This window comes from Sceloporus undulatus, chromosome 7 (genome assembly GCF_019175285.1).
Source record: "Sceloporus undulatus isolate JIND9_A2432 ecotype Alabama chromosome 7, SceUnd_v1.1, whole genome shotgun sequence".
Lineage (NCBI taxonomy): Eukaryota > Metazoa > Chordata > Lepidosauria > Squamata > Phrynosomatidae > Sceloporus > Sceloporus undulatus.
The window spans coordinates 31714397-31741468 of NC_056528.1; the positions used below are offsets into that span (position 1 = coordinate 31714397).

The 27072-nt window shown below is 43.9% G+C and overlaps 1 protein-coding gene across 11 annotated transcripts in view; it reads right to left on the minus strand.

Moving 5' to 3' along the window:
* Window positions 1-25347, minus strand: part of LOC121936212 (kelch-like protein 13) — a 59168-nt gene extending 33821 nt beyond the window's left edge. The window contains exons 1-5 of one of the 11 annotated variants that reach the window (XM_042478170.1): window positions 25178-25347; window positions 19458-19517; window positions 14503-14574; window positions 3918-3962; window positions 3154-3267 (exon numbers count right to left, since the gene is read on the minus strand). In XM_042478170.1, coding sequence (XP_042334104.1) covers window positions 3154-3267; window positions 3918-3962; window positions 14503-14574; window positions 19458-19477 — 251 coding nt within the window. In that variant the 5' untranslated portion in view covers window positions 19478-19517; window positions 25178-25347. Of the gene's footprint in view, window positions 1-3153; window positions 3268-3917; window positions 3963-14502; window positions 14575-18777; window positions 18864-19457; window positions 24070-25170 lie in introns of those variants that run through there. The other 10 variants (XM_042478171.1, XM_042478175.1, XM_042478169.1 and 7 more) reach the window with 10 other exon arrangements.
* Between the last annotated feature and the right edge of the window lie 1725 nt (window positions 25348-27072).

Here is a 27072-nt window from a genome sequence, read left to right on the forward strand (position 1 = left end):
CAATATTTGCACAAGGAATGCTCAGCTAGGGTCCCACAAATGTTGGCTTTGCATCCCAAGTCACCAGCCCCCCTCCAAATCCTTTTACCCTCACAGTCCTCCACCTTTGGCAATGAATGAAGGTGGACACTTGGAGAGCCATGTGAACCAAGGCTCCAGAAAACTGGTCCTCTTGCTTACCTCTTGTTTTATGGAGAAATGATTTGCCTAAACCCACTGACCTAGCCCACATTGCGGTAGGTGTGAGGAAGAGATGTGAATGCTCTCCTCCTGGTGGGACTTCCAAGGAGGAAATAACACCAAACCCACAGGGTTGTGTGTTTTAACAAGCTCTCTTCTTTTTTGTCTTCTCAGGCCGCCGGTCAAGCTGAAGTTTTGACCAGCAAAGTTTCTTCCCCTTTCTTTATCAACTAAAACTAGGACCTCTATAACATACTTCAAAGCTACAACATGCATAGTTCACTCCACACAAGGACCATTATTTTCTTCTCAAAATTACAGATACAGAGATTCCTAAGCAAACTTCTATACCCAGATTAATTCCTGTCAATGTGGCTGAAATCAAGCTTTTCACCAAGAAGTTGACCAGGATTTTTTTTTTTTAAAAATGCAGTTATTGCTCACTTTAATAGTCAAGAGTGATTCCTTATTATCTGCATCAACTCCTTCACCTCGTGGCAAATCTATACATGCACAGCTGCAAAAATTATACACGCACTTTTCTTAAAATAGATAGGCAAGTCTTATCCCCGATCCTCTTGTCTGGGAGGTGTTAAAAAGAGTTTCATATTTCTTTCCTCCCTTTCTAAATCACATTAAAGACTATTAGAAAATCTGACAAGGAATGGGATTCATCAAAGCACAGGTACTTAAAGACAACCAGTGCTTTGGCACTAACTCAGAAAGCATGACTATTTTACACCATAATGAACTCCTGTGAACTCCTCTCAAGGCACACTGCACCAGATCTGTAGTCATCACTGAAGTCCTACTTAGGTACCAAAGCTTCCTAGATCTTCCATTTTGCTAGACAGGCAGGATATAAATCCAATAAAGCATCATCATCATCATCATCATCATCATCATCATCATCATCATCATCATCATCATCGTGTTCTGAAATTCTATTACAAAATATTTTGTACTCAACAACAACAACAACAACAATGAAACAACACCCAAATACATTTCTATTTTGCAAATGGCATCAGTCCAAAATAAAATGCATTTTAACTGCATATGAATAATCCTCCCTGTTGGTGGTTTAATATATTCCAAAGTATAGCTCACCCTATCCCAGGGGCTCAAGGCAAGCAGCAGCTGCTTCTCATAATGTGATATACCAATAAAATGTATGCTCGACAAAAGAAAAGTTTTAACAGCCAACACTGCAAAGTCAACTGATGTCTTGCAAATAATAATAGTAATAATAATAATAATAGGACACCAACCACTTGCAGCTGGAAGTAAAACACACAGTACCAGTGTCTGTTCAGTGGGACATGTGCCTGTACATAATTCTTGTATGATTTTAAAACTTGGCTTGTGACCTGCTCTTAAAAGGTAATTGCTGATGCCCTGATGAATGCTAGCCAGTCCTGACATGAAAACGTGAGGTTCCTCCACCTACTCGACCATTAAAGCTACTTTGTGGAATACTCAAGATTTATGTGCTGCTGTAGGGAAGGAGGAGGATGTACCAGCCCCACGGCACTCTGTTGCTGAGCACAAGGCGCTTTCAACACGAGGCCTTTTTGAAATGCTCCTGGCCACAGAAAGCAACAGCGGCCCTCTCCCATGGCACAAGGGGTGGCCAGATATATCTGCCTGGGGCAGAGTTTCACTTGACTCAGAAAATGTTTAAAAATCCACAGCATCACCAACTACTAGGCGTCCCCGCAGTCTTCCGGTTTCTTCTGAAGCTCCTTGGCACAAAACTATCCTTTCTCCTCCAAAGTTAAAGCCTAACAGCCTACAATTTCCTTTCAAGCTTTGGATTTGTGCAAGACAGCTGCAGCCTTCAAGTCTTCAAACTGTGCAACCAGCTTCTGTTCTTTTTTTAAAAAAAGAGTAAGCAAGATTTTGGCTGATCAAATGTTCTGGTCAATTTCTTGAACAGGTGCGTTAGAAGCACAAATGGATGCTAACCTTCTAACAAAAGGGCAGACTTGCCCTTTTAATGGGTTACTTGCCCATCATTAAGCTGATAAACAGGCAAGCTAAAAGCCAGATGCCAAATTTCTCTGCTGCAACACCTAAAGGAAGTCGCCTGAATCAAGGCTGAGCTGATATGTCATGTTTTATAGATAAGAGCCAGAGATGCTGGTCATATCATGGCTCATTAACTAATGAGGATTATTACCAGAACCAAGTTCGCTTCTCTTGCCTGCGTATTCATCTTTGGCATGCCATGTGCTGTGCTCAATGTCAGCCAAAAACACAGACCCCCATCTATGAAAAGGCTACAGTGCCCTTTACAAAGAAGCAATACTAAGCCAAACCTAAGCAGCTGCGGGGATGGCAATGTTTTAATGGCTGACTTCTGCTTTGAGATTTTTCCAAAATAACTGTGGGACAGTTTTTTGAATGAAAAATTGCAACCCAAAGCGAGGCTAAATCCCACCATTTCACAATGTTGGGAACACACACACAATATGGAAACGGACACCATGGTGGGCATTTTACATATGTATTCCTTTGTGAAACCGAGCTGTGTGCCAGCCACTCTTCTACAATCCACATTCAAGACCAATGGCCACACAAAACTTTGACACTGAGCACTGAAAGAGAATTATGAATATGACCAAATCTGCTTGCTTTCTCCGATTTTTATCCCCCACCAGACAAAGGAGCTACTAAAACACAACATCCCTCATGGGGTGGGGTGATAAAAGAAATGGGGAACCGACAACGAAAGGAGGGTTTACAATTTGGTGGTTCTATAAAGGGAGAGAAATGTCAGGTTAGAAATAAAATGAATTCTGAGACCAATGTCACCATCACGACAAAATAAAGAGGAGGGGGAGAAGGTTAAATCTCACATACACCAAACCCAAAAGTCCATGGATGGGTGGGTAGGGGTAGGAAAGAGAAGGTGATTGTAATCTCACAAAAGAAAGCCCACCTTAAAGTATCCTCAGTTCTCTCACTTACATGTATGCTGGAGAAAGTGGCGACGACCTGGATGTTTTAAGGACAGGAACAGGGAATTTCCAGATAGCAGGAGAACTCGTTTTCCATTTCAATGGCATGTTGGTCACCACGATACTACAATAACAGCAAACAGCGTTTCCATAACAGACTACCAACTTGGGCTTCCATTCCAGACACACGCTACTGGCACAACGGTGGCTGCCGCTGCTGAGGACAAGCCAAGCGAGCTTGCCAGTGACCTCAAACCAGGGCTCCCCATCTGGAAAAAGGGGCCGCAAGGCATCTCCTTTTTAAACCCTGCCTTCCCCTAAAAGCGACAAAAGGCAATTCCTAGTGCTCCGGCTCTCAGGGATGACTGCTGCCTCTTTAGGGAAGTGTTGACTGCAGTATATATCGAAAAAAAGCGTGCAGGGTAAGGGGTGGGGGGAGATAGAAAGAAAGGAAGGAAGGAAGGAGAAAGAGGGGGAGCCACCACAATGCAGCCCTAATCTATAAAAACATATTGCCGCTTCCACCCCCTTCTCCTCCCCACCCACCCCAAGAACAGCCTTGTACTGCTATTGTTCTACCTTCACAGTCACACTGCAGCACTGAACTACAGTCTGTACCTATTAACCTGATTTCTGACCAATAGTAGCGGGAAAGAAAAGAGAGAGGAAGGAGGAAAAAGAAAAGAGGTGGGGGAAGAGAGGAATGAGAGAGAGAGAGAGAGAAAAAGAGAAAGATAGGAGGACGGGTTCCATAATGAAAAGGAAGGAACATACCGACTCAGAATACACTTGTCATCCTCTGAACATTCTTCCTTTGAGCTGCAACAATACAAGTGGGAGAGAAATCTCAGCATAGCCTTGGGCCACACGGCTGAGAGAGAGAGGCAGATCAGTGACCAAACAGAGCAGCTTGTTTTCCTTCTCTGCAAGCCAAACAATGCAAGAATGCCATCATGGGGAGGAAAAGGAAGAGAAAAGAAAAAAGGAAAAGCAGACCACTGCAAATAATAATATTATTTTTAATTTTTGTGTGTGTGTCTGTTCAAAAAATAAAATAAAATAAAAATATTAGGAGAGTAAAAGTCAGTCTTTTCTAATCCACAGTCAGGGAAGGAAAATGCAAGGATGCATTTCCGTAGGTTAATCGCACATCCTTTCCAAGCGGCTTCAGATCCAAGGCGCTCTCATTTTATCCTCCCTGCGACTTTCAGGCAAAGACAAGGGGGGAAAAGCCTCATGCATTTTACAATACGCTCTGGGAAGAGGAATATTGGTCCCCGTCTTCTGTCTGCAGGAGGCAAACGGAAGGCAACGTGCACAGCTAATACCCGTCCTTGCAGGGACGTGACCAACAATCAAACAGAGCTGCCCCCCTTCCCCAAGAGCTCGCAAGCCGCCTCAAGTCCTGACGAAGCAGCACCAGTGGGGCGCGCAGGTGTCCATTACGGTGCCACCCCTCCCCAGTTCTGTGGTCTGTTTGGCGGTGACCTCTGGGGCAGACCAGGGATGACGCGCGAGTGTGCCTGTGTGTGCATGTTGAAAACCATACTTAAAGAAACACACCGTTTATCCACATTAGCAAAAAGCAACTCTGCGTGAAGAGTTGATTCCAGAGAGGAAGGAGTGTGGGAAATACAGAGAGAGCAAGGAGATTTGGACTCCAGACCTAGATGAAGGTGACTTAACTGGTGTAAAGGTGTGTGTTACCCACAGAGAAGCACCGACCTTAAGCCTATCGGAAGGCTAGCTCTGCAAGCAGACTCCAGTATTGATTTTTATGGATCTGAGCAGATCCTCCTCTGGCTGTGGCAGGGTGCCACCAGAGCAGACTTCTCTTCAGCAGCACGGCTCCTCTGAGAATAATCTAAATATAATGGTAGAGGGCAACAATAGCCCAAATGCTTTTTAAAGATTTAATCGTCGCTCTATTTCGGCTTGGCTTCGTTTACAGCCATGCCTTTTAAATGTTTTGTTTTCAAGTCCCCAACCGCACTGAAAACTGGAATCGTGGGCTGAGATCCAGATGAGATACTGGCATGCAGGACCAAATGGAAAAGATGCTCAGCTGTTCACCTGATAATCCTAATTTAGGGAGGACAGGCATCCATATGTCAAACATTTGAGAAGCCCTTTCCGACAGCAGTTTGGTGACAGTGGAGAGGGAAATATTGCAAGCGTGTTGGTAAAAAAACTAGCAAAATATTCCAAAGCAATTGTATCCAAAGGATGGGGGAAGAAAAGTCAGAAATGCACATCAACTCACCTATTTCCCACCTTTCAATCTAAAGGTTTAAAGAGAAAAACCTGAAATCTTGCAGAACTCAAGTGATTTGGTCTTGCTGATAAGACCAGTTCAGATCTATAACCAATACAAGAACATATATTGAAGTCTGTGGCTGACACCAAGGGCTGTTTTCATGAAATTGGACTGCAGTCACACATTTACATGCTGAGCAAAGCCTACTTTTTAAAGCATGCACTACCAACAGTGCATGAACTATTCTAATTTGCACAGGCAGCCCAAGAGACTGGACCCTGCCGCCTCCTACAAATCCCTTGCGCTGTGTACTCAGGAGACACCAGCTAAATTTACAATCTACACATTACATAATATCTTTATGGCCAACCTGCCATATCAGTATTCTTTACACATCTCCCTCCCCAACACACACATGCACACAGCATCAAGGTTAACAAACAACCTTAAGGTAGTAGTCAGAGGATGCCTTCCATTTCTAACACAAATGAAGGGCAATCGGGTCACCGATTTCTCAAGCGAAAGCACCACCTGGCAATACAAAGCAAGTGCAAGACTCGCTGCCCATAGAATAAGAGGACTTGCTAATTCTACTAAGCAACTGCACATGTTCCGTTATAGGGCAGGGGTGAGGTAGCAAGCCAGGGTCTTTGTCATGACAGCTTCTACATGGTGTTTGGAAGCTGATAACGAGAAGTGCAATCTATCCCCTTGTTACTGGAGAAAGGCCTAATGGCTATAGTGGGCACAAAGAGAGCAAATGACAGCGGATCCACCGTATTTGCTGGGGTTCGGAGCACAGGACCCTTAAGAAAAGTGGGGGGGGGGGGAACCACAAATAAAAAATCCCTTTGCTTTTTCCAGAAAGACCATCTTTCTAGGAATCTCTAGATCTCACAACACAACTCAGTGGCCTAGATGGCCATAGAATTCACTGGAGGACCTAAAAGTGCCTAAAGAAGTGTTTCCTCAAATGTTTCTTTGACATTTGTGGATTTGATTAGTTGTGTTCCTCAGTAAATCCTTAGAAGAGAGTCCAGACTTGTTCTCTAATCCCTCAGAGGTTAGGACTAGGTCCAATGGCTTTAAGTTACAGGAGAGTAAATTTCAGTTGAATATAAAAAGGAACTTTTTGACAGTGAGCCAGTTTGGCACTGTGACCAATTGTTTACAGAGGTGGTGGGGTCTCCTTCTCTGGCTGTTGTGTGCCTTCGAGTTGTTTCCAATTTACAGTGATCCTTAGCGAGTATCATATGGGGTTTTCTTGGTAAGATTTGTTCAGAGGTTTGCCACTGCCTTCCCTTGAGGTTGAGTGTGACTTGCCCAAGGACATTGTCAAAAAGAGGCTGGACAATTACCTGCTGAGGATACTTTAGCTGGAGATCCTGCATTGAGCAAGGGGCTGGATTGGATGGCCCATGATGCTCCTTCTATGATTCTATTATTTCTTGACAATGGAGCTTGCCAGACCTGAAAAGAAGATGGATGGAGCACTGTGGCTGCCAGCATTGCAGGAGCAGATTAAAATGCCACAAGTTTTCACACAGGCATATCCTTTCCTCCCAAATATTTGCTATATGAGAAGTTTGGAGAATACTGTATAAGACAGGAGGAGAAGTAATAGCTTGGTGTGTTAATTTTTGCAATGTGCATTCAGTGACGTTCAGCCTTCTTGCAAGTTTTCCCCAAAGCTACTACAACTTCTTACCTTGGTATGCTCATGTAGGAGCAGCAAGTTAGAAAAACAGCAACAGAATAAAGGCAAATGAGTGTAATGTCTGAATTTGCTCCTAAACTTTGCAGCCTTTCTTCATGCTGTGTCCTCCCATACTTTCTATTTAACGTTCTTGGATCTCTTAGGTATCTTACAAGTATAAATTTGTTGAGTCCAAAGCATCGGGCAGAACTGAATAGAAGCTGAAACACAGCTGCATTCAGGCCAGACACAACTGCAATTTCTCTCTGTTCTTTCATTCTGCAGGGATCCCGGTACATGTGCTACTAACTTATTTTTCTCCTGCAGCGAGAATGGATATGATTTTATTCCTAAGTGCTGTTTGAAAATGTGCGTGTTCTTTGCTAGGAGACAGACTGAAGAAGTCAAACAGGTTTAGCTAGAACTGATAAAGTGTTTTGGAATATATATATATATATATGGATACAACATCTGCAAAGGAGTAATGTGTGCTGTTGCCCATACATGCAAACATCAAGGGTTAACAAAGTGGCTATGAAAGGAAGGAACAGGGTTTCTGGAGCATTCAGCCCTCCAGTGACATTTCTCATATTTCTTGTACAGTCTGAAAGTCACACATCTCCCTGTCAATAAAGGATGTCTGTAGGAGAACCACCACACTAGCTCTTGTTGAGCATTGCCTGGCTCTGTTCTAGTTTAGACCTGATTCTCTTGCTTGGATCCCTCCATTTCCATTCTGAGTGCTGCCAAATTTGCTCCTTCCTGGGGCTATGTGGCCCCTGCTTCAATGTTTGACTTGAAATGCTAAACACTGGAAGACAGAGAGAAATTCTGGTTGCATCATTGTGTGCGGCTCGCAGATCTGCTGTGAACTGTTTTGTTTCTCTTGCAGATGAAAATGCCCATGACCAGTACCGTGGTTGTTGTGCAATCTCCCCCTCCCCAGTTAATTTTGTGCAGTGTGTATATTGTAGAGGGATGTGCGCCATGTAGAAAAGCGCGCACCATCTGTTCAGATTGCTTCCTGGGAGAAAGAGGAGCCAGCAGCTGTCGAAACTGATGCATCAGAGGCTTTCATGTCTATTTAGGGCCATGGGAGGAAAGGGATGGAAGACCATCCAGTCTGTCCTCCTCCCACAATCAGGATCCTGTTGTGAAGTAAACCCCTTTGGAATAGCTGTAGGTCAGTCAGTGATGGACACATAGTGTCATGCAGATGGTCCTGGCTTTTGAGGTAGGGCTGGAAATTACTCCTGCTTGGAAACCCGAGAGCAGCTGTCTGTTTCTGGAGACATCACTTAAATTCAACAGGCCGCTGGTCTAGCTTCTGGCATCTGCTAATTGGTGTTATAATAGGAAGAAGCAGCCAGAGGCGATTCATTATTATGTGTAGCACTTTTTTAGTGTCCAAGGTGTTTTGTAATATCTCTCTCCTCTGTATAGCTCATTTTGCATGGATTGTTTGGTTGAGCAGGAGTGTCTGTACCAGCTTTGCCTTGTTTGTTGAGAATTACCAGCGATTTTATTATATTCAAAATGTCAGTAGAATCAGGCAGAATATTTAACTGTGTAATTCCACACAGCTAGTACAAAAAGGGTACTTCCCTTCTGGATTGTGCTACTCCACGAGGGAATCAGCGACACCACCAATAGCTCAAGCAAGTGAGCCAAGTCTCACATCGGACTGAAGAGGACCACTCAGTCCCATTGAGGAATATCATCAGCTTCCTGCTTCCCACTGTGCTGACAGTTAGAACAAATCCACTGCTTAGTCTCACTAAGAGTGAATTTGAACCTGGTCCCCACAATCCAACACTCAAATCACTATGCCACGCTGGCTCTCACACAACTGCTATTTAAGCTAACCATAACCATTAAACAAACGCACATCTGTTATAAGGCAGTCATCAATAAACAAAATTGTCTGATTCACAAGGACGGATGTACTAGGACATTTTACGGCTATTCAAGGTATAAGAAAAAGGGCACATTAATATTAGCTTCAACATATGCTTTCCAGACCTCATACGAGGGGGGGGGGGATCAGCAGCATTCATTCAGCCGTCCCAGGATACACTTGTCTTCTTTGCTAAGTATCAAAAAGATGTACAATTCCGTTCCACTCGCTCTGCTGCTAATAGGAAGTAGGGCGGATATTTCAGGGTCATGGTTGGGTTCCACTTGTACCTGCTGCAAAAGAGAAAATAACACCTTCACAGTGAGATATCTCCTATGCTCCCATCCAGGTTGCTTAAACATGAGTGTGTCCTGAGCATTTGGCAGAATTTATTAGTGTTTGGGGACTGAGCTGCGCATGTTTTCCCAGGCTGAAGCCAAGAGGATAAACAGAGGTCACTCATGAGACCTCGACAACCAGGCTTTGTGCTTGACGCAGCTATGGTTTTATTAGATTTATTTATGAAGTACAGTGGTACCTCGGGATACGAAATACCCAGGTTACGAAATTTTCGGGATACGAAAAAATCCCATAGGAAAACATTGTTCCGGGTTACGAATGTTTTTTCGGGTTACGAAAAAACTTTTGGTGCTTTTTTCGGCTTTTTCGCACGGAATCGCGGCTTTTCCCCATTAGCGCCTATGGCAATTCGGCTTACGAAGGCTTTTCGGGTTACGAACGGTGCCACGGAACGAATTAATTTCGTAACCCGAGGCACCACTGTACAAGGCATTTCTTGGAGAAATAGGAAGGCGTTCTTCAGAAAAATATAACAGTCTGCAGGAACTCATCTAAATTGTTGTTGCTGTTATGTGCCTTCAAGTCATTTCCAATTTATGGGGACCCTAAGGCAAACCTATCACAGGGTTTTCTAGGGCTGAGAGCATGAGACCTGTCCAAGGTCACCCAATGGGTTTCTCTGGCTGAGCAGGGATTCGAACTCTGGTCTGCACAGTCGTAGTCCAACACACAAACCACTCCACCGTACTGGCTTACGTATACTGTATACAAATACAGGTATTCCAAAATCTTTTAAAACCCCAAAATAAAAAACACTTTCGATCCCAAGCTTTTCAAATAACCTGTACATTATCTTTTGGTGACATTTTGGCTGACCTATTAAAGATACTGCCCTAATGTAGATTACAGAATTTCTCTTTATATGTTTAAAAGTATACGCTATCTTTTCAGGACGTATACGCCACTGATCTAATGAAGGACATTTGTGGTTAGCCATACAAGACAGTATACGTTTCTATCCAGCTCCTTGCTGACCCAGTTTGCAGGGGGAGAAAAGTTAAATTTAATCTTTTTAAGATCACAGGAATTAATTAGATGAGAATTTAAAACCGATCAATGTAACTCCCACTTCACTGAAGAATGTCAATAGCAGAAATTACTGTCACAAGCTGCAGCAACTGGGGCAACGTTTAATTACGAAATAAAGTTTTAAAAGACCCAGAATCTGAAGGAATGCTCACTCAAAATCCGGAATGCCACCTTCTGGTGATTGTGTGAACCAATTAACAATATGTGCTTACATTGGATGTTTATGGCTGGTAAGATGAAACAAACAGGTGACTGAGCTGAACAAGAAACGGGGAAATATGTCAGCCACACCTGAACTAGACTCCTTCCAGTTTGTGACTTGCTATGCGAGAGAGCGCACATGATGCTTTTGAAAAATATGCTGGGAAAAGTATTTGCGTGAACACAAGTTCGGACTGCCTTGAGACAACAGAAGGTATGAAAGAGGAGGGAATAGCAATGCATTGCTCAAGGATGCAAGGAGCACTGGTTTCAAGACTGCAACAAGGAAGCAGACTCTTCATTTTTAAATATCCTTTGCTCCCGTTCCTTAAGAGTTCAAGGTAGTTAACCAACACACCAATATGACAGATCATAGCGTTGGAAAAGACCCCAAGGGCCATCCAGTCCAACCCCATTCTGCCATGCAGGAACTCACAATCAAAGCATCCTCTGGGACCAGGCTGCCCCTGTTTAAAACCTCCAAAGCAGGAGACACCACCATCCTCCAAGGCAACATATGCCACTGTCAAACAGCCCTTACTGTCAGGAAGTTCTTCCTAACGTTGAGCTGCAATCTCTTTTTCTGGAGTTTGCATCCACTGCTCCGTGTTCTAGTCTCTGGAGCAGCAGAAAACAAGCTTGCTCCCTCCTCAATATGACATCTCTTCAAATGTTTATTATTACAGTCAAGACATTCCTCCTAATGTTGAGATGGAATCTCTTTCCATGTATCTTGCATTCATTGTTCCAGGTCTTGTTCCCTGGAGCAGTGGAAAACAAGCTTGCTCCTTCCTCGATATGACACCCCTTCAAATACTTAAACAGGGCTATCATACCACCTCCCACCCTCCTTTCTGGTTTCTCCAACCAATTCAGGCAACCTTAACCAGGATAATACACCCCCACACACTCAGCAATGTTCAACATTGACATGCTGAAAGCTACCATTAAAGTTATTAAAATTAAGATGGCATCTAGCAGCCACTTTGGTCTCTCTCTTTCACAGAAGTAACTCATCTTGCCACTAACAGCTACATCCGCAGAAAACCCTTCAGGTGATATGATGTTATCCATCTGACAGGGAAGGCAGGGCCCCTCAAGAGTCAAGCATCAATCTGACAGGTAAATTAAGGAGTAGGTGTCTAATTAAAAAAAAGCGTACATAATTATTCAAGCCTATGCAATGAACCAACTTGGGCTGCAGTCGCAGGGTGGAGGCCTGAGGTACATTTTGGAAACAGTTTACGACTTCAAGCAAGGATTTTACAGGGAAAAATTACAACTGAAGTGGAAACAGGAGTACACTGAAAGCTTCCAGAAAAATGTCCTATAAAAAGCTTGCTTAGGTTTACAAATTACCTAAAATGTAGGAAGCCAGTATTAGTCAAATTCTTTATCTGCAGATTCTAGCATCCACAGCTTGAAAATATTCAAATAAAGACAAACCTTGATTTTGCCATTTTATATAAGGGGCACCATTTTACTATACATTGTATTTAATGGAACTTGAACGTCCACTGATTTTGGCATCTACTGAGGATCCTGGAACCAAACCCAGCGGATACCAAGGGCCCACTATACACACCTTCACAGCTACAACACACACCAGTGAGAAGCACAGTGGTTCCCAAACTTTGTTCCTCCAGGCGTTTTGAACTTCAGCTCCCAAAATCCCCAGCCAACTTGTCCAACAGGAATTCTGGAAATCAACGTCCAAAACACGTAGCAGACTATGGCTTGGGAACCACCAACCTAGCATTACCTCTCTGGAACAGCTATCTGAGATGTGTGTAATGCACATTATGTGTACCTTTCAGTGCAAGAAGCACAGAGTTCTCTGCCTTCATTAGGTCCTGTCCTTCAAGATCTTTCTAAAGGGCCCTCCATAAATTGTACAGACACTTTGTTCCCATGGGATGACTCACTCACTGTAAAGCCAGGCAGTTTGTAAAACAAAATTAATCAGTGGTTAATCTATTACGAAGCAGCACATCAAGATTTCATAAGCCCTGCAGGCCTTCCTAGAATCAGGACGATGCTGGAACACTTGTCCTTTTGAGTGACAATGGTACAAGACAGGGTCAGGACAAACTGCATGACAGTAAAGCTTTAAATAGGTTTAATTTTAGGAGATAAATATGAAAAACAAAATGCAAAGGCTCTACTGATATGAAGAGATGACCACTACTGTGGCCTATAGGCCTACTTTACCTCTTTAAAAAAAAAGCAATTTGCATGTTAATCTGTGTGTTGATCTGTTGTTGAATGGCAAGGCTTTAGGGTGTCTATTTAAATAAACTCTTCCAGAACATGGCCACACAGCCACAAAAAAAAATATGGATGCTGGCCATAAAAGCCTTCAACTTCACAGTTTTTACAGAGTCAAAAAAAATCTAGGTACAGCTACCAAACGGAGGTGTAGCTTGGGGAAGTGGGGTGCGAGGAAATGAAGGTATTGCCCCTCTAAATAAAAATCCTGCCTCTGAAAATAAAATTTTCCTCCACTCCACAAATTTCTAGCATTGCAGAGAGTGCGACGTTCGCCCTTGGTCACTTTGCTTGCCCCTCTTCTTTGGATATCTAAGCTATATTGCTAAACATTCAACTGAAATTTTAATTTATTGCAAGGATAGAAATTTGGGGACTGAAGGAAAAATTCTTAGGTGAGAACTCTTATTTGGGGGGCTGAAGAACCTATGGATTCCAAGGGGATGTAAAAACATATGCAGATAGAAGCAACTTCAGGACAGACTGACTCAAAAGATGAGATTTCAAAACTGTAAAGAGTTAGCAATGGCTGAAGAAATAAGAAGAAGAAGAAGAAGAAGAAGAAGAAAGGGGAAGAAACATGTGCCTTTAAAGGATGTGATTAACACACAAACGAGGCTATTTTGAGGACTTTAACCATTTTATACACAGCAACAGCTGCAATTTTGGTAGCATCCTAAATTGAAGTAATGGAAACACAATAGCTATGTGGCACAGTGGTTTGGACTATGACTGGAGAACAGGGTTCGATTCCCAGTTAGCCATGAAGCCCAGTGGGTGATCCTGGGCAGGTCATACTCCCTCAGCCTCAGGGGAAGGAAATGACAAACCTCCTCTGAATGAATCTTGCCGAGAAAACCTCATAATAGATTTGTCTTTGGGTCGCTGTAAGTTGAGAACAACTTGAAGGCACACAGCAAAAACAGCTGCATCTTCAGTGTAATGGAAAGGGAAAGATGGAATCTTTCCCAATGAGGCTGCCAAAGATTTGGATAATAAATACTAGGGCAACACTGGAATGTGGCAAGAGAAAGATGTTAAAAGTGATGGAAGCATAACCTTCAGCCTCTTCTGACCTATAAATTACTAGACCGTGCCTCGATTCTTGTGCCAAACCCAGGATTCACCCATCAGCTCATCAAACTCCCCATCATGTTTCAGAGCCAAACTGGCTTTAACAAACACTGCACGCAATGTAATTGATTTGGCAGGAACAAGACAATAAGACCACATGCTCAAAATGCCAACATGTCATGGGTCCATACACACTGGTCTACAGAGGATAGATCCAAACCACTGGGCAGCTTCTCTACTGAGTTCCTCCACCCACCCAAGGTCAGGAGACCATGCCAGGCTCCATGCTCAAGGAAAACCAATTTCCACCACCCAAATTGGTGATCGCCATTCCATGACCAGCTCCATTATGCCCGAAACCTCAAGAAGTGAGGTCAAGGAGAATGAGAAGTAGGTCAAGCCACAGTTTGTGTACTTTGAAGAAGAAGAAAAAGAGGAAGAGAAGAGGATTATAGGCCATGGAACTGTTTGCCTTCAGAAGGAAGAAAAGCAGAGATTTGTCTCAGAAGCAAGGTCAGTTAACATTAGACAATGGCATTAACTTTTCAAACTCAATTATTTTATGGCAAACACATACCTGTCATGGAGCACTGATGGCACCTCCCTTCTGAGCACAGAATGATCCATGCCGTCAAGGTTAGTAACTCCCCTGTTAACCAAAGGAGATAAGACTTTAATGCTGTGGTTTTCAAAAGGGACGCACGGTACTCTAATGTACCATGCCATCTTCACCAGTCATGTGAGCGGTTGCTCAATGGCAGTGGGGCGTTAATCACTGATGATGTCAGTCACACTACCAAGACCATCCATTGTTCGGTCGGGAGAATGAGGCTTTTGTTTTTGAACTAGGAAATACTGGACAAAAGATCTGCTGTTCATTGGAGTACATGGTGAAGCCCCACAAAATGCCCTGGACTGCTCCTTTTTTTTACAAAGAGAAAGGGGGGGGGGAGAGACTTGCTTTGGCTTTCTCTTCTTAAGCAGGACTGGCACTGAAGAGCTGCTGAAATAGCAATGTGTTCCGTCTGCCTTGAAAGGGCCTGCGACATTAAGATTATTCTAAGAACCAAAATCCCCTTGGAAAGAAAAAAAACCAGGCATTTAGCAGAGTAATGATGTCAGGGAAAGAGTCAACACTCAGGATCAGAGAATGTCATCCTTCAAGAGAGACAGCTCCCTAGGCTGCGCTGAAAATCCACATGATGAAGCAGCTTAAAAGCCCTTTGATCAGGTTTCCTTTCTACTGCAAAGAGCAGACCTGTGGCGACCCTTAAGAAACATCACTGGCTTTGCTACTCCAAGAGCTTTTGTGTACAGGTCTTTTCCCAGACTCACTCTCTCTAGATGTGGTATTTGTAACTCAGTTCCTTCCATCCTTCCCATAAGCAAAACATCCCTGGCTTGCTGCTAACACCTTTACATGTAGCCTAGAAAGAATAAAGCCTGCCAAATTATATTCTACAGGAAGTCTGAATGTGTTTGCACTCATTTGGAACCTGTCCTCTCTTCTGCTGCTGATGCATTTCATGAATTAACACCTGTATCGTGGGCGAAAGTTCAAAAAAGGTGATAAAGCAGACCAACCATTGATGTCTCCACCTGCCTTCCCCTTCCCAGGTGTCAGGAGCAGCTACAAAAGGGACCCAGTCATAAAATGCTATTGCTCATCTGCATGAATGGCAGAAAATATTTGAAGGAACTCCTCTGCCTCTTCTAGTTAGGAGAGATCAGATCCCAACAAGAAACTTATCAAAGCACTTAGATCACAGCCAGCGGAGCGCTTTTGTTTCTCTGCCTTCAATAACTTGGAACTCACCCTGGGTTTTGCATGAGTGTTTGAGACAAAACCTCTTTATCACTTATAAGAGGAGCAATGGAAGGGCAAAACCTGCCTCAGTTGCCTTTTACTGGCACTCAGAATCAGAGTCTTTAACAGATGGAAGGGAATGCAAGGTCCATCTATTCTAACTCCCCGCCATGCAGGAATATATAACTAAAGCACTCCAGAAAGCTGCCTACCCAACACAGGATCACAGGCTGTTTTCTATATGTCAGAGAGAATACCTTGATCTTCACTAGTGTTGGGAGGAGAGGTAAAGCGCACACAAGCAGATGTACAGCGTAACTGTTTTATGCTGTGCAAAAATGTGATCCAGAAAGCTAAGTGGAAGGGAGGGAGAGGGAGAAAAAAGGAAGCTGGTGAAGACTGCCACGCCACAATAATAATTAAAAAATCATATTCAATAGTGGCGTAAGATGCTTCAACCCACTGCTGGCAGAAATGTCTTTCTATTTATTAAATTTCTCCTTCTGCTCTTCCTCCTAAGAACTCAGAGCAGTATACCTGGTGTTTCCCCATTTTTGTCCTTACAGAAACCCTGAAAAGTAGTCGAAGGCTTTCATGGCCAGCATCCATAGTTTTTTTGTGGGGTTTTCGGGCTATGTGGCCATGTTCGAGAAGAGTTTATTCCATGTTCAACATTCTCTAAAGATGCCAGAGCCACAGATGCTGGCGAAACGTCAGGAATAAACTCTTCTAGAACATGGCCTCATAGCCCAAAAAACCCACAAAAGACCTGAAAAGTAGGTTAGGCTTAAAGAAATTAATTGCCCAAAAGCAACTAACAAACTTCATGGCTGAACAGGACCTCGGTCGTCCAGAGTTCTATCCACTGCGCTGCGTCCATTGTACATTTCTGCTCTGCAGCCAAACAATTTTCCTCGAGAGGATCACTGGTATGATATTAGCACACATGTTTGAAAGGGAGGTCCTTTCACAGCATGGCCATGCTACCCATCCCTACCACACACACAAGCCAGACAGTTTTATTTATAGGCTGCCCAGCAGGAGGAGATTTCGGGGCAGCTGGCACAATGAAAACAAGAACAAGTTAAAACAGAAGTTCAACAAAACACAGGAAACACGGGCTTCAGTAGAAGGACTGTTCAATGCTGTTCAAAGATTTGACAAACTTACTCTCTTTTAGCATTAAGAAAACATGGCCCACTGAGACTTCCCTCATGGATTAAGACAGCTCTGACAAGCAGCGGGTTTTTCTTTTAGACGAAATACATATTTTAAATTAAAAAGCTAACTTGTAATTTCTGTGCCTAAACTAGACTTATGTAGGGACCAGCACTTATTTGTTTCCAGCACTATCGTTTTGCCCATTGACTACAATTGTTTCTACAAACTTTCCAGGGAGCAGCAGCCAATGGCTCACTATGAGACCTAGACTGTCTCATTGATCCACTGTTTTACCCAACAAATAATGCACACATACCCTATAAAGCAAAACTGAGGGACACTTGAGTCTCAGGAAGTCTCATTTAAAACAATACAAAATTACATGTTGCTGGACACAGATCCTGTTCAGCAACATACAGTACAGTTTTTCCTTTTTGTTTTTCTGATACATGCTGACAAACCCAAACATGCAACACACAGGCTGTGTGTGAATCAAACTTTCACAAGGTGCCTTTTCATTGAAGAAGTTAGCCTAGTGCAAAACACTTGACGTAAATCCAGCTGTGAAATTTGAGACAAAATAAAAGCCTTGGTTCTGTTTTGACATAAAAGAAAAGAGCCTAAAATGTTGAGTAACCTCAGCGTAAATAGTGTCTTAAAGTTTAAAATCAATATAGCAATATTATTTATTGGGGCACCAAATACTGTAGTCAAAGCCACGAAAAGCAGTGGAGAGGTTGATTGCTCAATTCTGTTCATTGATAACTGAAATCAATTGGACCGACTTCCAAGGAAGAGTATACAGGGCTGCTGTAATGCAGCTTACGGAGCCATAATAATTTGAGATACTGTTTTAAAAGTAAATAAATAGCATTCTAGAAGGAAACAGCTATGTTTGTCCATTGAAACAAAAACAACAGAGTTGTGTGCTACCTTAAAGATGAACCTATTTTATTTGGCATAAACCTTCATGGACTGCAACCCATTTCTTCAGACGCATGGACTGTTGCTCCAGTAGATGGTTATTTAGACATTTCCAAGGCTGTGTCTGCACTGCAGAAATAATCCGGTTTGACACCGTTTTAATTGCTATGGCTCAGTGCGATGAAATTCTAGGATTTGTAGTTTCTGGGGATATTTAACCTTCTCTGTCAGAGAACTCTGGTGGCACACCAAACTACAAATCCCAAGAGTCCACAGCATTGAGCCATGGCAGTTAAAGTAGTGTCAAACTGCATTATTTCTGCAGTCCAGATGAGGCCTTAGTCTTTTAGCCAGGACAGAAAGCAGACATCAAAACATCTCAACCCTCCTGCTGCATCTCATTTTCTAACAAACTGATGAGCTCTTGCAAAAGAATACAAGACGGAACATTTCATGGCAGCACCAGCAACCATAAATATTTTAAAAAACCTAATGCATCCTGCAAAATCAAATTACTGTATTCTGATGTTTTTTTAAAAGCTATCTTCCAAAATGGAACCCTCTAAATTCAAACTGGCTTTCAAGAAACCCAGCTGCTGCAGAGCAATTTGCATTTGTTCTGGCAAAAGCCCCTTTCTTTGGTGCCCAGCTATAATTGGATCATTTCATAGTCTGAGTGCGCAGGCAACTGCACCCTAAAGAGCCAAACATTTTAAGCGTGTCTCAGCCACAAGACATGCTAATGTGAACTCTGTGACAGAAAAAGCAAACTAACTGTTTGATCAGCTTTGGCAAACAAACTTTACAGTGCTATTTTTGACAGAAAACTACCCACCAAAGAAAGGAAAAACAATGCGTTCTGACATGCAAAAAACGCAGATCTACACTTCACATTTATTCACTGGTTTGGCCTAAAGACAGTATGAAGGCAGTGCATTTTGGAGTCTGGATTTCACTTACCATGTAATCCTATACATTTCTACTCCTGCTGAGCTCAGTGATGCGTAATCCCAGGGAGTTTGGCTCAAGACTACAACCTTAAAACCATGTTAAGCCTGAGTGCTGCCAGTTTTACTGAACTCCTCAACCGCTTTTGGGAGGAAAGTCCAAAGGCAAGACTGTCCTGAAACCTCTCCAAAACACACCACAGACTTGGGCAGGCGAGGCAGTAGCTTCCACAGTGCCATGGGCTAAAGTTTTTAAAGCTATTGTATTGACATCTGGATACCGTGAACTGCTTAAAGTACTCTGTTGCACAACAGCACATAAAATCACTCTAGAGTAGTGGTCCCCAAACTGTGCTCATTAAGGGATTTTGGATTTCAGCTCCCAGAATCCCAGACTATTGCCCAATATGGCTGAGGCTTCTGGGAGCTAAAGTCCAAAATCTCTTAAATGGCACAGTATGGGGGCTACTGATCTAGAGTATTCTTCTCATTCTTGGATTGGGTCATGATGCACTGTATTAGTACCCTTAAAACTCATGATTTTATTCTAACCAAACCAAGACTTTCTGGGAAGTTTGCTTTCACACAATGCACAATCAAGGGCACACAGATAGCAAGCTATGTGCTTCAGCATCCATCTCTATTCCTATCAGGGCACCGTTTTATGTAACAAAGAAAGCTTTAGTTACTCACAGAGTGTCTCTCCACATCATCTCCAACACACTGAAATGACTCCTTGGCTGTTTGCACACCTGCAGCATAAACAAAGTGAGACAGAAACTGTCAGCAGGAAGAGGAGGAGGAGGAAGAAGGCAATCTCTGACAGAGTTTCACAAAACACAACAAGCTCTACACAATGCATCTCATAACCAGACCCCAAGCTGCATTCATCTGGCAATTCTAGAATCTAGAAAGAGCCATCAGGAGAATGACACCTGGGAGCTGGTTATTAAATGTGTAGTAATTGGGGTCACTGTCATTGTTGTGTGCCTTCAAGTCACTTCTGACTTACGGTGACCCTAAGACAAACCTATCAGGGGACATTCTTGGCAGGATTTGTTCAGAGAGGGCTTGCCTCTGTCTTCCTTGAGGCTAGGAGAGTGTGACCTGCCCAAGGTTATCCAGGGGGTTTCCATGGCCCAGCAGGGATTTGAACCTTAGTCTCCAGAGTTGTAGCCCAAAGTTCAAACCACTGCACCATGCTGGCTCTGTTTCTGACTTAATGCACCAAAACCCAGCAACAGCCTTTAAAAAGGAGGTGTTCAGTTTCACCCAGAAACTAAGCTAGGTCCATATGTTTCAAAGCAGGTGCTTGGATTTGAAAAACAGGGGCACTCAAACAGAGGTTTAACAGAGACCAGGACACTTGAAGGCATCAATACCAGAGGATCTCCATCTTCATCAAGTACTGGCAAATACAGATTCTAGTTCCAATTCTCAGCCAAGACAGAAAGGTTCTTGAGGGACATATATGACAACAAGTGGAGTAAGGACTTCTTATGGTTTTATCCTTCCCAAAGCACCTGCCACCCTAGACATGGAGATGGGGCAAGAGGCTGTCGCTATAGCCAAAACTAGAGATGGAAGTACGTAACCAGAGTCTAAAACAGGGGTAGGAATTGTGTTGTAGGACTAGGATGCCCAGCAGCCTGCTCATCAGTATAACCAAGGGCAAAGGCTGCTGGCAGATGCAGTTCAACAGTTTGCAACAATTCCTAGCCCATTGATTAGTCAGAGGAGTCAAAGCATGGCACAAGAGTTTTACCTGCTATGGTGTAGTACCTTTTGCCAAGCTATTCCCAATTCTGAGTGGACAAGCAACCATGCTAGCATCCTTTGCAGACTTCTTTGTAAGGCTACATTAAGCAGCGTGTTCTCTCTTTCACACACACACATTCACACACAACAACCATAAAGCCCAACCTGAAAGGAACACATTCACACCCACCTTGAATTTAACAAGGCTAAAGCCAAGACTTCCACTCCCAACAAGCTCCTACGCCAAAGTGCCGAGGCAAGAGAGAACGGGTCCAAACAGTTTCATTTTGCTAACTCACAGTCCCTAGCCAACTGGTTTAATTATTTCAGAAGCTCTCATTCCTAAAACAAGTTCACTGCAGGCACTTTGATAAATGGAGTGAACGCATAACAAGGGCTGCGCTGGATTCGCCAGCATACATCATTGCTTGTCAGCAGAGACCTCTGTGTGACTTCCATTTACCCAAAATGACTTCCTGGCCTTTTTGCACAGTTGCGATTTTATCTATCGTCTACTAGTAGGGAGGAAAATGACATTTAAAAAGCACTGGAGGACAGTAGAGTTTCATGAAGCCCGACTGTACTTGTATGTCAGAGGTGGGCAAGTTCTGGATCCCATGACTTCACACTGCTACTTGATCAGAAATATATAAAACCCTGGCTGCAAACTGGGCCTCTCCTATAGTAAAGCCCAGCTATTTTAAGGCCTTTGTATCACACATGCATTACTCACAGATGCCCAAAGCATTTTAGGCATGTTCTGAGTAGACAGCCAGTACCTATGAAGCACAGATAAGGTCCACATGTCTAAGACTCTCCTTGAGCCATGCATTGTTGCAGAAGTAGCCAGAATATATTTCAGGAAAGATAGTGCAGCATCATATAGCCATCTTTTTGGGAACTCCAGTTCCTCCAGAACATGGTTTGAAAAGCCACTGCTGAAACGGAGAGCAACATGTGGCACTTTGTACGCTGGACTGCAATTCCCATGAGCTCAAGCCAGCCTAGCCAATACGAAGGGATGATGGGACTTGTCGTTCAACATGACTTGGAGCATTACAAGTTGTCCACCCATCTTTTCAAGCCTAACCAAATGACAAAGATATTGTTTCCCCAATTTACGAAGGCTTTGGGATCCCTCTTGACATGCATGCATCTTCATCTTCTACCCACACTGGCTAAACTTTATCCATTCCATACAAGTGTGGCAGCCAGGTCTCCCATTCTCGAGCCGGGTCTCAGATCGATCACTACCAGACTGATTCTATCAAAAGTCACACCACAGGAGAAAACAAGGATATTAATAATTCACAAGGAAAGAACCAAGTAATTCACACTTGCATGCTAACATTATAAAAGTGCTTATGTCCCCAGCTTCCCAGCTATCTCTATGCGGGTGGGGAAGATTATTATAAGGTTGCTGTATCAGACAATACTTTACCAGTCCCAGCAGCTCAGCTTAATGCCAATACACTGAATGGAAATCAGGGAAGGGAAGAACACATGGATATATATATATATATATTGCTAAAGAGTCCTGTAAGCTGCTGTTTAAATAATTCCAGGGTACACTATTTCTGAGGCAGTTGATTATTGCCTCTTGCCATTACATAAGCCAGATCTCCACTTGGAAGAGAGAAATGAAACTGTCCTCTTGGCCTGAAGCAAAAGCTTTGTTGCAGTTATCAGTTCACGGCACACACTTCGGCATTTGTACTGCAAGACTCTTAGCTTTCTTGCCGAAAGATAAGAAAGAAAGCTAAACAGGCCGACTGAATGCACACAGCATCCCACTTACTTAGCAAGCTCTGCAGACAGCTATTTCGACAGACTAGTCCTCACCAAGGTTATTAACCTGTCTACTTTGCACCGTTTCAGACAGCTTCTGAGCAGCACAGGACCTGCTATTCCTCATGGGAAATAAATAAATGAATTATTATTATGTTGTTGTTGTTGTGTGCTTTCAAGTCGTTTCCTATTTACAGTGACCCCAAGGTGGGTCATGCAGTTCTCTTGGCAAGCTATGCTCCAAGTGGGTTTGCCTTTGCCACTGCTGTCCTCTGAAGCTGAGAGCATGCGACTTCCCCAACATCAAAGAAATTGTATTTATGATGCTGGTATTTTTAGTTAAGGCAATGGATAAGGGGATATGTCATTTTTAGTCGTGTATGCGTTATGTATTTTCTTGTACAGTAATCCGTCTTGATCATTTCAGGAAGGCATGATATAAATAATATCTATTATTATTATTATCATCACTCAGTGGGTTTTGTGGCCAAGCTGGGAGTCAAACCCCGGTCTCTAGAGATGTAGTCCAATAGTTAACCTACTATGCCACGCTGGCTCTCATTAGAGACAGCCTATCAAAAACATACCCAGAAATGAGGAAGCAAAGGCAAGCGGTGCAAAGGAGGTGGAAACGCCTCAAGTTGTGGCCACCGGGGAAAGAAAGAAAACTGCCTAAAGCAAGGAAAGAGAAGCACTGGACTCCTTTCCGCCTGTTCCTAGCAGGCTCTGCAGGTGGCAAATCAGTGCAAGGAAAGGTCAGCCCTCCCTTGCATCCTGCCAAGCGGGGATGGTCAAGCCTCCATGAAAGGCAGCCTGTGCCGAACAGCCAAGACAAGGCCAGGCCTTGTCAGGCGTAGCGTGCCAGGCGATGAAATGTCACACAGTGGGAACAGAGCCTGTCTCAAACGTCTCCCCTCCGGCTTATTTGCATCCTTCCCTGTCCTTTTAACACACTGCCTTCCTCCCACATCCAGACTGTGCTCCATGTTCCATTCATGCCGCCGTCGATTGTCGCAGGAGTTCGCTAATGGTGGAAACCGACAGCCCCTGACACCAAGCGTTGCAAAACCAAACACTTTTGGGCAAGAATTGAAAGATATAGCTGCGTTAGTCTGTAGAATCAGTATGTAGGGAGATCTCGAAGCACCTTTGAGAGTCACCCAAAGAAAGGCTTTGGCGGCAGGAGCTTTCGTAGACTTCAGTGAGGCACTTTCCCCCATCATCGCCATTTCTGGCGCAGGGGTTAGAGTTGCTGAGCTGCCACTCTGGAGACCAGGGTTCGATTCTCAACCCGTTGGGCGACTCTGGTCAAGGCACACTCTCACAGCCTCAGGGGAAACGGCAAACCTTGCCAAAAAAGAAAGCCCATGATAGGACTGCATTAGGGGTACTGTAAGCTGAAAATGACTTGAAGGCACACAACAGCAGCAACAAGTCTTATTAAATGTCACACTTTGGAAGCCATGGCAAACCTCCTCCAGACAAACCTTGCCAAGAAAACCCCAGGAAAGGGCCACCGTGAGCCGGAAACAACTGGAAGGCACACAATCACAACTCATTCAGAGGGTGGCCATAAGCAAATAACAAAGGAAGATGGAAAGGAAGCTAGATAGAAAGATGTGGTAGAAAGATAGATAAAAAGAAAGGCAGGCAGACAGAACGATAGACAGATAGGTAAGACTGAAAGATAAGCTAAAAAGGCATATAGAAAGATAGATAAACAGATAGATAGAAAGTCAGATAGATAGACTGATAGATAAACAGACAGATAGAAAAATAGATGGATAGATAGATAAGATTGAAAGATGAGATAGAAAAGTAGATATATAGAAAGACAGTTGGATAGAGAGAGGGTAAAACAGACAGATAGAAAGAGAAAGAAAGAAAGATAGATAGATACAGACAGAAAGTGAGATAGATAGAAAGAGAGAGAGAAATAGCTAGAGAGACAGACAGAAAGGGAGATGATAGATAGATAGATAGATAGACAGACAGGCAGATAGAGATTTGAGTCGGTGGCTGAGCAGCAGGGAAGCCTCCCCAAACCCTTATCTTTCCCTCAGAGTATAATGAACCCCATAATAGTAATAATGTGACGATCCTTGTAACTCCTTCGAAGGGAAAAGCAGGGGGGCCTCCCTGGAGCCTCCTCAGCTGCCTTCTGTTCCTTCGACCGGAGGAGCAGCTCCTTGAAACACAGCAGCAGAGGCTCCAATCGCTAAGGCAACAACAACAACAACTGTATCCTTCCTGAGTCTGTCCTCCTTAATTTCAATCTGTGAGCCACTTCGGAGTCCCACTTTTTGGGGGTGGGAGCGGGGTACAAATGCAAGACAAGAGCCACTGCGACTACTTAAAAGCCATTAATTCAACTATTAATTAATTACAATTAATTAAGTAATAACCCAAGCTTAAGGAGTTTCTTCCCCCCCCCCCAATTCCGCCTCCCCCGTCTTTCCTTCTCCACTCCCAGCCAATCACCGGGCAGACATTCCCTTCGCTCTGCCCCACATGACAGAGTGACGGCAACCCCAGCCAATCGCTTAAGAAAGAAGTCCCGCACGCGAGAGTGAGAAAGGCCCGCCCATCACAAGCCAGCCAATTGCCGATCAGGAGAGGCCGCCTCTCGACCAATCACCAAGGGGAAAGCTTCCTTTTTGTCCCGCCCTCAGGCGAAAGAAGGACAGGGGCCGCGCCGGCCAATCAAAATCGCTCTCTCTGTATATCGACCAATAACCGAAGCCGGCCCGAAAGGACCCCCTCCCTCCTCCAGCCAATCACGGAGAGGGACACAAAAGGAGTCCTTTTCTCCTCAGAAAGCTCCCCTTCTCGCCCCCCAGCCCCGCCTCCTCTTCCTCACCCGCGGTCGCGGTCGCTGCCGCCAAGTCCTCGCTGCCGCCTCAGAGGCCCGGCCAGCAGGGCGACCACAGGCCCCAACGGAGGCTGCTCCCTTCTGCCCTCAGCGGCCGCCGCGACGGGAGCTTTTCAAAAGTCCTCCCGAGTCCGGAACCGGGAGCCCCGCCCCCTCCGGCCCTCCCGCCACGCCCCCTTGCGTCACCAAGATGGCGGACCGCGCTGAGGGAAGAAGAGGAGGAGGCGTGGCTACTAGTGCGCCCGCGCAGTGAGGGAAAGGAGGCAAGGAAAGGGGAGGGAACGAAGAGGGATGGAGGAGGAAGGAGGCGTGGCTACTCTTGCGCCTGCGCAGTGAGGGAAAAGAGGCGGAGGGAGGAGGAAGTAGAGGATTAGAAGTGGAAAGGGGTGTGGTTATTTGTGCGCTTGCGCAGTGATGTGAAGGAAGCTGCGGAAGGGGGTAGGAAAGGAGAGCGATGGAGGAGGCTACTTTTGCGCCTGCGCAGTGAGGAAAAAGAGCTTGAGGAAGAAGGCGTGGCTACTATTGCGCCTGCGCAGTGAGGAAAAAAGTATTGCATTTAGATGCATTATACTCACAGAACTACAGTTCCCAGCATTCCCTGGCACAGACCCAGAGCAGTTAAAGCGGTCTCACACTGCATTATTTCTCCAGTGGTTTTTTTGGGGGGAGAGTGAAGAAATCTGACTGCTTTCCTGCCTTTCTCTCTCTTTCCCTGGGAGTTTTAGCTGCGAAAGGTACCTTCCCTTGACGACCGGTCATTCCCAGAGCGAAGGACTCGGCTTACGGTTAAGGATTGCGCAGCATATAAAATGCAACGATTGATCGCTGCTAGCAGCAAATACGTGGCCCAAACCGGGTCCAAAGGAGGACGGATCAATGCGACTGAGCGCAAGTGGCGCAGTGCTGCCAGGGCCCATTAATTGGCTCTTCTTGCTCTAACAAAGACGGGAGTTTATCACACGGAAGCTAAGCAAATTTACATGAATTCGAATTGCGTTCACACTGGCTTCCCATTGCCCAAAATTGCCTGTGGCAGTCTATCACACAATAACGCTAAACCCCATGATTGCGTTCAGATTGCCATTGGATCATACTTCCAATTCCCCTCCTCTGATAACGTCCAGGGTTTAATATGCATGCGCTGCCATTGCGCCTGATGGGCCCAAGGGCAAGGATGATGATGATGATGATGGTGAAAACCCAGCCGCAACGTGCACAATCTAACCCTTCCTTGCCCCGGTTCCTGCTCAAAGACAAGCTGGTTTAAAATCCCAGGGCAAAGGGAGAAAAGGCCATAGGTTGGAAAAGCCAGGCAGCAACAACTATAACAAATACATGCATTCAGAGCCAATAAAAGAGTTTCCAAATCCACACATAAATGAAAGCACACTGCCCCCTAGCGGGCTAATAATGCGCATACAGCACCAAGAAGATCGTGTTTCTCAGGCTCTGTGGCCCTCTTCCAGAAGGGTTTATTCCTCACCTTTCTCCAGCATCTCTGGCTGTATTGTTATTGTAAAATTATTACAGTACTGTATTATTATTCATGCTAGCTCCATACCATCTAAACATCTAATATTATTATATTATAATATAATGTCATGATATTGTATTATATATTAATTGTAATATTGTAGTAATTATATTCTTATTATGTTCTTATTATATTATATTTATTATAATATAATAATAATAATATTAAAATTATAATATTACATTTAGGAATATTTAGTTAAGAATCCTGGGAGCTGTAGTCCAGCTGTAATATTATAAAATTGTAACATAGTATTATTATTCATGCTAGCTCCATACCATTCTAAACCATCTAATATTATTGTCTTATCTTAATTATATTATTATAATCATAATATTATATATATATATATATAT